At 31.5% G+C, this 10,983-nt stretch overlaps 2 protein-coding genes across 2 annotated transcripts; both read left to right on the forward strand.

Moving 5' to 3' along the window:
* Positions 1–791: 791 nt before the first annotated feature.
* Positions 792–5,375, forward strand: LOC18604048 (NagB/RpiA/CoA transferase-like superfamily protein). The gene is made up of 7 exons (XM_007036358.3): positions 792–1,466; positions 1,543–1,662; positions 2,545–2,894; positions 3,594–4,338; positions 4,544–4,646; positions 4,748–4,802; positions 5,006–5,375. Exons 1-7 carry the CDS (start codon positions 974–976, stop codon positions 5,066–5,068), a joined length of 1,929 nt encoding a protein of 642 aa, XP_007036420.3. The 5' UTR covers positions 792–973; the 3' UTR covers positions 5,069–5,375.
* Positions 5,376–6,012: 637 nt separating this feature from the next.
* On the forward strand, positions 6,013–6,744 carry LOC18604049 (Oleosin family protein). The gene has a single exon (XM_007036359.3). It carries the CDS (start codon positions 6,082–6,084, stop codon positions 6,571–6,573), a length of 492 nt encoding a protein of 163 aa, XP_007036421.1. The 5' UTR covers positions 6,013–6,081; the 3' UTR covers positions 6,574–6,744.
* The last annotated feature ends 4,239 nt before the right edge of the window (positions 6,745–10,983 follow it).

Here is a 10,983-nt window from a genome sequence, read left to right on the forward strand (position 1 = left end):
TGATACGATTAATTTATTTAAATAAATATTATAAATCAGTTAAATAAGTCATATTGTATGAATTGATATGATAACATAATTAATTAAATAAATTAAACGTGTCATATGTCGATTAAACAAATTTAACTTGTTTAAGACACAAATTTTATCATGTCTTAAATGATTCAAATTTATCATTTTATTTTAAAGGTACAATACTTGGAAAAAATCTCTAAATTATTTAAAAATAAGAACTTATTTAAATATTGATGAATAATTCAAAAAATTTTTAGGTATTATACTTATTTTATCCGTCAAAATTTATAATAGTTTGAAAAATATTCTTTTATTTTTTAAAAGCAATATTCTTTTACCTTTAACTTATAATATTTTTTAACCAAATTACAAAATATAAGAATAAAATTACAAGCATTTAAAATGTGCTATTAATAATATTTTTAGCAACATTTTTTGTTTACTTTTTATAATATTTTCATAAATTTGACTATATTATATAAATTTTTAACAATATTATAAATAAAATATATTATTGAAAAAAAATATAATTAAAACCCGAATGTAATATAATATAATACATTAAATTTACTTTATTTTTTTTATTTACCATCAATATAATAATTAGTAAGATTCTTATAATATTTTTCATAAAAAATTTTGTCATTTTTTGCATAGAATTTATTGTAATTTTTTTCTTTGATTTACAACTTAATATAATTATTTTTTCCTAAAAAGGAAAAAAAATAGGTAAAAACATATTCTGCACTAACGACTGTAGCGTATAGACATATTTTAAAAAGTTTACTTTGTTAACGAATAATTTGTTTCTTCTTCTTCAATCTCTCTCTCTCTCTCTCTCTTTCTATCCTCAATTTAATGTTTTGGCATGAGTTTGAAACCCTAGCATTTGATTTTGGACACTTGTTTTTAGTTTTATAAGAAGAAATCAGCAATTTCGAGCGAACAGCAACATTACATGGACGCGCGACGCGTCACACGCGCAGTCCCCAGGGTACGCCAAGTAGGCTTCTTCACCCCGAACGCGCCGCCGGAGCAACCGGGACCTGTTCGGTCTCAATCAGGTCCTCCGAACTCCAGTTCGCCTCCACTCTCCGGTTCTCCCGCCAGCAACTCGCTCTCTCCAGTCATGATCCCGCCTCCGCGTCACCTCTCCGACAACCTTGGAGCGCGCACCGGCGCGGTGCCGGTTCCCGGGCGAGCTAACGCTGGAGACCATGCGACTGTCGGAAGCTACAACCCGGCGGATTCGGTGCTGGGTTTGGAGTCGCCGCCGCCGACTCGGATTGGCGACGGAGAGTTCTCGGAGGAAACGGAATCGTCGTTGGGATGGTACCGGAGGAACAATCCCGCGAAATTTGCGTCGAGTTTTCCAGGAGGAGGCTTCGATTTGTCTCCGGTGAAGCAACCAGAAATTGTCTCCGGAGTAGAAGCTAAAAATCAACCGCCTGGTAATAATGTTTTTTTTTAATTTTTTTAAAAATATCTGAAATAAATGAGGTTTCTTAAAAGAAAATTGCCTCGCAGAAAAAAATGAAGTGCAAAAGGGACAAGCATCAAGTTCAAAGCCTTCAAAAGCGAAAACAACAAAAGCTGAGAGACGTGCCTTGCAGCAGTCTCAACGGGCTGCGAAAGCTGCTTCTAAAGGTTCAAAACGGTCTTTTTCTTTATTTTCAGTGACTATCTGAAACTGTTAAGTATTGCTATTTGAATTGAATTGATTATGGAGAATGTGTGCAAATGTGTCCAAACATGCATTATTGCTTGTGTCTAAAGTGGAAGATATGATTTGAAGTGCTTAACTGGTTTTGTTCTCATCTCCTCCCAAAAGAGGTTAGTTTAACATAGTAGGAATTATTTGCAAAAGTAATGGATGGAATTCAGTTACACTAGAGAGGAGATTGGGAAATTGAAAAGAGGCTAAAGGACTGTAGTTGGAATATATGGAAAGAAGCATGTGGCTCAATGACAATATGTGAGGTGTCGTGACTAGCATACACTTATGAAATAATATAAATTATTAATCTATCGATCGTTATGTTTTAAATTAAAAATTCCATATCATTATTATAGAAAACAAATATAGATAATTTTCGTAAGTACACGTTGCAATCAGTTTCAAGTTTTCTGCTTTCCGTAAATTAATCAGTTCTGAATCTGATTGAAAGAGAAATACCTAATATGGAGTGAGTTCTTTATCAAACCCATGCTTGACTTGTTTTCCAATCTACTGAGCGGAGCTTGAATAGTTTGCAAGCAGCTCAGCTAGTTTCTAGTTTCCATCTCTGTAATATTGAAATCATTGAATAGCTTATTGAAGTCTGTTAGCATTTCCTTAGTATTTGTTCAGATTTGTTCTTTTACCCCCTCTAAAAACATAGGCAATGGTGTTTTAGATTTTGATGAAACATTATTTCTGTTAGACATTTATTATTTGTAGTTGTTCTGACCAATTTAAATTGGTTTTTTAGCACTTAATTCTTTAGCTTTTTCCTTAGTATTAAGCAGCTTTTAATTTTATTTTTATAGCTGAAGCAAATAAATCTGGTGGAGGAGCAGCTTCTTCTAAAACTGTGAAGCAGCCATCACAGAAGAAAGATGCTCCTCCAGTTGCATCTTCGGTTGCAACTTCTGAAAGAATAGGAGTTGATCGTCCAGCAGAGAAAGAGAGGAAGAAAGATGTTCCTCCTCCGCGCATGCAATTTGATGATGAGAGTCGTGTGGGGAAAGCTAAAAGACGATCTGTGTTGAATCAACCTGAAGCTAGAAATAGCGTCGAACTATTTCGCCATCTGCCTCCACACAAAAATGGAACTCAGCTTCCTTATTTGGAGTCTAAATTTTTTGAACTTCATGATAAGCATCCTGCTGTTTACAAGGTATTCTATTTGGTAGTTTGTTGTGGTTAGTTAATAGTGGAGCTTATTATTGCTATTTCAACTACTGAAATGAAACATAGGTATTCATCTTCTTCTTATCTGAGTGTTGTCATCTACACTGACACTGGAAAGTCAAGGAAATGAATGAGCCAGTCAGAGATTAGTTGTTTCTGCAATTTAACTTTAAATTTCTCTAATGCTGTATTTTAGCTTCTATGGCCACAAAATTCCCTTTCTCTGTTGGCTTGATACATGTTGGTGAATGGCATAATACTAGTTCATCACAAAGCAACTCCTTTCAAGTTTGTTGAGGAAAAAGGAAAAATTAAAGAGGGGGTAAATTGGCACAAAGCAAATATTCAGTAGAATGATAACCTCAAATATGTAAATCCATTGTTGAGAATGCTACATAAATTTCTTCTTTTTTTTTTTAATTTTTGCTCAGCTTTGTGACCTTATTCTTATCCTTCTTGCTATTTTTCTCAAACCTTTAAAGATTTTTATTAATACAAATTCTGTTAAATTTTGGCCCACTAGTTGGTGTGAGGATATACTGTAGGAAAAGGAATCAGAGTGTGGGCACATGGTAGTTTTTGCATATATTGACTGTGATGGTGGATGAGTTACTTTCGTGTCTACTTATTTTGAAAAGTAGATAAAACAAGTTCCTTACAATGATGTCTTATATGAAATTATCAGGTTGGATTGCAGTATTTGACTGGAGATTTATCTGGAGGTAATGCTCGTTGTATCGCAATGCTGCAGGCATTTCAGGAAGCCATTAGAGACTATTCCACACCACCAGAAAAAACCCTCATTAGAGATTTAACTTCCAAAATTGGTGGTTTTGTTTCTTTCTTGATTGAATGCCGCCCGCTTTCTATGAGCATGGGAAATGCAATCAGGTTTCTGAAGAGTCGCATAGCCAAGTTACCACCAATTCTCTCTGAATCAGAAGCAAAGGCATCCCTTTGTTCGGACATTGATCGTTTCATAAATGAGAAGATAGTGCTTGCTGATAAGGTGATAGTTAGACATGCTGCTACAAAGATCAGAGATGGCGATGTTCTTCTGACATATGGATCATCATGTGTTGTTGAAATGATTCTGCTTTATGCCCATGAGCTTGGGAAACAATTCCGTGTTGTTGTGGTAGACTCACGTCCCATGCTTGAAGGCCAAAAGCTACTTCGTAGACTGGTAGCAAAGGGCCTGAGCTGTACATATACTCATTTAAATGCTATTTCTTATATTATGCATGAAGTAACACGAGTTCTTCTTGGGGCTTCCTCAATATTATCTAATGGGACTGTATATTCGAGGGTTGGGACTGCATCCGTTGCTATGGTTGCTTATGCATGTCGTGTTCCAGTTTTGATCTGTTGTGAAGCATATAAATTTCATGAAAGGGTGCAGCTTGATTCAATCTGCTTTAATGAGCTAGGTATGTTGGTGTTATACGGGTCAATCTGCTCCCCCCTTTCTTTTTATCTCCCAGAAGAATCTCTATTTATATATATATAAAAAGTTTGGACACTGGAATTGCAATCTCCTTCTGAGAGGAGAGTTGTCATTTCATATCTTTTTCTCTAGTTATTTCACCTTCTCTTCTGAAGTAGACAACTTGAGCCTTCTGGAATATCTTGCAGGTGACCCGGATGCCATAGCGAAGGTCCCAGGAAGAGTTGATGTGAATTATTTGGATAATTTGACTGATAAACAGAAGGAAAACCTCAAACTTCTTAATTTAAAGTAAGCTTTTAGATGTCTCATGTCTAAAGAAAGAAAAGATTTGTTTTTAATGATCTCTGAATGATTCTGAACTCTCTTACCTTGGCGTGATTTCCCAACAGATATGATGCTACTCCTTCAGATTACATCTCTATGATTGTCACAGATTACGGCATGGTGAGTGATACTGATATATTTTTCCCCATCTTTACTCAGGATTTTGTGTTAAGGTGTATTCTAGCTGTGAATCCAAGGATACCAAAGTCCTATACATTTGGCGGGTGTTTATTTTTTCCACTTTGTTTATCATTCGCTCTTCTCTCTCTTGATAGGGTTAAATGCTTTAGTCGAGTGTAACTCATCTATTGTTTGTGCTGCAGATCCCTCCCACGAGTGTGCCTGTCATAGTGCGCGAATATCGGAAGGAGTACTTGTTGATATAGAGTTACAACAATTTGGATAAGAAGGAAAGCTCTCCTCATAGATTCATAAGAGAAATCCATTTTTGGGGGAAGATGGATCCATGTTTTAGGCATTTTGATCGCTTACTTCAGTACCCTTTCTGATTCATTCTTTACATCAAAATCATAATTTTATGCCACGGCAAATCAACTTGAATCCTGGAAAGACATTAGTTCTGGCAAATAGAAGAAGTTTTCTCGGTTTCTTGTATTGGATGATGATAACTTTCCCTGTACATGCATGTTTGATTGGCAAGTTACACCAATGATAGCCTAAGAGTTTGGAGTTTCTCTTTGCCTCGGATTCGATACCAGGAGCTGAGAACTCACCTTTTGGTTTCCGTTCAGCTAATGTTGTGGAAAACCTCAGGCTCTTTTTAAAGTTATCCAGGCCCTGAAATGTTGTCTCAGACCAGATGAGTAATAGGGCTTAGGTGCATGCTTATGTCTTACGATTATTACTTTACTTTCTCCTCGACAGGTTGACTGTCTGATCGTGCAGTGTTTACATTAATAAATTAAAATTTATTAAATAGTAAAATAAATCTTTCGACTGTGGTTGTAGAAATTCAGATTATGAACCGAATAAACTAAAATCTAATTGTAGAGCCCAACTGAAGGGAAAATCTCTATACTTAAAGCTGTAATGTGTCAATTTTGTATAGAATCTGAAAATGACAAAAGGGATTTCCAAATTTAGAGCTAAACGCAACAGTTTTCTGAACTAAAAGTAGCTAATGAAGTTAATCAAATAGCCATCAAAATCTACCCAAAAGACAGAAAAAGTCAGTGTCCTGGCACCCCCATACCTAGGACAGCAAGAACTCCATGCCTTCTCCACGTGTGCTCCTTGCATGTTTCCAGAACCTGAACCTCCGCACAGCTGTCATCAAAGCCTAACCTTTCTCTTCTCCTTTCTACACTTTTAACCCATTCCACTCTGTCTTTCTCAACCTTCCTCTTCCCCCCCTAATTCACCCTCTGAGCTCTCAACCATGGCTGAGCGCAATCCTAGCCAGCAGAGAGCTGCACCAAGACCCAACCCCACCGCCAGTGCTGCGTCCACTTTTTTACAAAAATTCCAAGCTCATGCACCCAACTCCGCTCAACTCCTCGGTTTCTTGACCCTCTTTGTCTCTGCTTCAATTCTGATAACTCTCACTGGCCTCACCGTCACTGCTGCCATCCTTGGCCTGGTCATTTTTATGCCGTTGATCGTCATTTCTAGCCCTATATGGATCCCGGTAGGCACCGTGCTGTTTGTGACGGTAGCGGGGTTCTTGTCAGCATGCGGGTTCGGATTGGTGGTGATGGCGGCGTTGTCTTGGATGTACCGTTACTTCAGAGGCATGCACCCACCGGGGTCGGACAGGGTCGACTATGCACGGAGCCGGATTTATGACACGGCCAGCCATGTGAAGGACTATGCCATGGAATATGGTGGTTACTTGCAAAGCAAGGTAAAGGATGCTGCTCCTGGTGCATGAGCAAATGGGTCCAACCGGTTCGGATTTTGGGTTGATCCGGTCTCAGCTACCTGCTTTTCCTTTTTTTTTTTTCTTTATCCAATTTGTGATGATGGTAATTTTGTGTGTTTAAACCAAAAAAAGAGTTTTTTTTCTTTTTTTGTTTTAAATCGAAATTTTAATTATCGATTATATGCTTTTCATTTGCATGAAATCATATCGAGATTTAAATGAGAAGTTTTTTGTTTGTTCGAGAAATTAATTTAGATCATCTAAATAAATTACAAAACGTTGGTTAATTAAAGTTTTGATTAAAGGTACTTAACAATGTAATTATTTGTAAATTAATTCATAACCAATCACCATTTCAACAAATTAATGTTATTATACCTTACCTATGTCTTAAATTTAGTTGAAACTGAATAATTAAATCTTTTTGTTTAGTGTAAAAAGAAAGAATTTGCCCTTTTTTCTAAAAAAAAATGATTTTTTTAACAATAAAAGTATTTTGTTTATTGATTGATGTTGATCATTGATTGATGTACTATCTCTACTTAAAAAGTAAGATTTAAATTTTTTTTTAATTAAAAAAAATCAAAATTAATCTTTTATTTTTAATTAAATAAAGTATTCATTTAATAAAGTAAATTCAGTATAGCACACCAATTAGTCAATTGCTTATTTGTGATTACCCATGCAATATCTTTATGTGTAGATTTGCAAGTATTGGTGACCTTGTTTCAATTTTATCTTTGGATTGTAAAGACAATTTTTATTCCTTATAATTTGGTTTATTTATTGATTTTATATTTTATTTTATTAGATATAGTAATAATTATTTCATTTTTACCTATTATTACTATTTTAATTTAATATTAATCAAAATAATAAGATATAATTATATTTAAATAAATTTTTAAATTATTTTAAAAAGTTAGTTTTTATTATATTTAATTAATTAAATAAATTTTTATAATTAATAATTAATTAATTATTATTAATTAAAATATTATTTATTATTTATTATTTATATAATTTTATTGTGATATGTTAACGTATTACGTCAAATATAAAATAATAAATAATATTTTTATTAAATTATTTATTAATTATAAAATTTTATTTTAATTACAATAAAAATATTAATATTATATTAAATATTATAAAAATATAAAAAATTATTTAAATTTTTATAAATAATTTATAAATTTTTAAATATTACGTCTAAACAATAATTAAAAAATAACCAGCGCTCGTACTGATATCTATAGAGCTGTGTAGAGGTCTGGCTGGGGTGGTGTCTAGTTGGGTCAGATTAGGCCCACCGTTTTATCTGGTTGGGTTGGATTAGGTCAGTTGATTCCGCTTCATCTGACTGGTCTAATTATATAAAAGTGTTTATAGGTCTGGTTGCGGTTTGGTCTGGTTCTAGGCTTGGTTGATACCGTCTGATCTGGGTGGTCTCGTCAAATCGAGGAAGCAAAGTCAACTCTTAAGAGAAGAGAACAAAATGCCCAAGTCAATAAAAATGGCATTTTTTTTATCATGTTCACGTGTTTTGTGAATAAGTAAAAGATCGTATATTAATTAATAAATAAAATATTTAAATATTAATATTTTTATAATAATAAAAATTTATTAATATTAAATTTTTATTATATTAATAAATATTATTATATTTATAATTTGTTGTTCTAAATTTGAATAATTAAATCTTATTTTACTTATATATATTTTAATGTAATCATATCAATCATATTAATTATGTAAATGTATCATAATTCGTATAAATTTGAATAGTGTGATGTAATATAAATTTTAACTTTATAAATTTAATAAACGTGTTAATCATGTCGTATCGTGCGGTACATTTATTAAATATATTTGTATATGTATTTAAATTTTTGATATCATTAATTAATCGTATCATATTTATATTTATTTATATAATTATTAATATTTTATATTTATATGACCTGATAAAAATATAAATACAAAAATTGTCAAGTTTATTGATAACTAACCTTGCCCGAAGCCGTAGTTGGTATACCCATGTCATTGGGATTCTTCAATGTACAACTCATGATTTATGAGTTAATGTTAGAGAATGGAAACAATTACCAAAATATATGAAAGTGATAGGGCTGTTATTGCTTAGGGTCTAGTCAAATCGAAAAGGCAACGTCAATTCTTCAGAGAAGAGAACAATGGTCCGCAAGACATAAGGAAGTCAAAGGATGCAGCTTCCTCTCCACATAGTTCATGAATGGACAATAAATATATGAATTCATCAATATTAATCCAAACAATGCCTCTCTTCTTAAACAATAAATTTAATCTAAATTTGGTCCAAATTGATGAAAAATGGAACCCCTAAGCTTGATATTGCGTGTGTGTGTGTGTTTTTTTTTTTAAATTGGGAGATAAAATTTCAATTTCAAAATTTTATCGGAAGTACAAAATTATGGGATTATACTCGCACAAATTATCAATTAGTAAGGTCAAGAGTCTATTTCGTTGTCGAATAAGATTCAGTGTTCGTAGGAAATATTTTGAAAATAAAATTTTAAATACAAAATTTTGAAGATATTAACAAAAAAAAATGAATAAACATATGTGGCTATACTATCCAATAACAAGATAACCACAATCTTGACATAATGGAAAAAAAATAATTTCAAGATTCTTATTTCAATTATATTTTTGTAAAGATAAGCGTTGACATCTTTTGCAATACATATATATATATATATATATATTATTTAAAAATATTCAAATAAGTTTTTTTTTTTACTTTCAATCAAATTATTATATTTTTTATTTTGAATCAAATAAGCATTTATAACTAATGATTGAGTAATTGCAATTAATCAAAATTTCATTTGTAATTTAATATCTACATGGTTCAAACATAATATTGATATAGAGAGTGAAATTTGTCGTATGATTTGCTATTATGTTTAATTAACATGTCACATCATCAACAATTATAATATGTTAACATGTCGTATCAGTATTAAATATAATATGTTAGCATGTCAAATCAACACCATACAGTAAAAAATGACAAAAGACATTTTAACTAAATCAATTATCAGTTAGAAGAGTTTATTTGATTTAAAATAAATATATAAAAGCTTATTTAGCTCAAAATAAAAATATAAGTGTTTGATTAAATATAATAAAAGTATAAAGATTTATTTGAATTTTCTTGAATAATTAGAGATCTTTTTAGATATTATGTCAAAAAAAATTGATTGAACTTGGACCTTAATTATTTCATGACAATGATCAACAACATGAAAAGTCATGCCATAATTTAATTATTTTGTTACAACATCAAAAACATTTTTCATGGAAAATGGTCTTGTCATGTTTTAATTATTTATTATTTATTTGTTCTAATTGGTATAATAAACAAGTAAAGAGCCATGACTATTTCTCATCCCTGACATTACTAGAAATTTATTCTAAGAATTTGTTCAAAATGTACAAAAAAAAAATCAAATATACTCATGTTATAGACCTTTTCAAATTTCAACTATATGATATATTTACATAGTAAGGCATGATGCTATAAACCTTAAGTCTCAAGTAAAACACATTTTCTCAGTGCTGATGTGCTAAAGAGTCATAGTTGAGAAACTTCAATTACTTTGATCAATTTTGGAAGTTTGAAGATTTTCTCTATGTTGAATTGTTCAACTATTAAGTAGTTTGAAAAGCTTACAACTATACTAATTGGTACCAATTATTCATTCATACTTAAATTATATCCAATTCCCACCTAAGTTAAAAAACCAAACTATATCAAATCTAACCTAGCTGTAATGCATAATGTTATTAGTTCACATGTAGGTTTTAAAATTGAACCCAATCGATGGTTAAAACAGTGTTCTACCCATTCGGATTGGTTTAATTTTTTTGTTAGTTCAAGTAAGCAAATGATTCAATTAGAAGTCATGAGTTTTTTTTTTTATTGTTTTTACATTAACTCGATATTGACTTAGACGATTTGATCATATTTGACTCATTTTCAAAAAAAAAAAAATCAATTACAGCCACTTAAATGTCATTTATAAGATTTAAACCTTGATCTCAATTATAATCATCAAATGATCAAGCATTATGTTTGTGTATATTTTCAAAAAAATAGTCAATTTAATTTATATAAATATATATGAAAATAAAAAATTAAATATATAAACCAATCATCGATCCAACAGTCGAACCGTTAACCCAATGACCCAATACATTCATTTAAGAGACGATTTTATCATAAGAGTCGAAATTCGAACTTTACACCCCAACTCTAGAAAAAAACTAAAAGATTTTAATAAAAAATTTATTTAATGTATCTAAACATTTAACTTAATAATAAATATATCTCTCGTTAAATATATTGAGTTCGATTTTTTTTTTCATGATAAA

Source organism: Theobroma cacao, chromosome 3, assembly GCF_053813885.1.
Source record: "Theobroma cacao isolate CCN51 chromosome 3, ASM5381388v1, whole genome shotgun sequence".
NCBI lineage: Eukaryota > Viridiplantae > Streptophyta > Magnoliopsida > Malvales > Malvaceae > Theobroma > Theobroma cacao.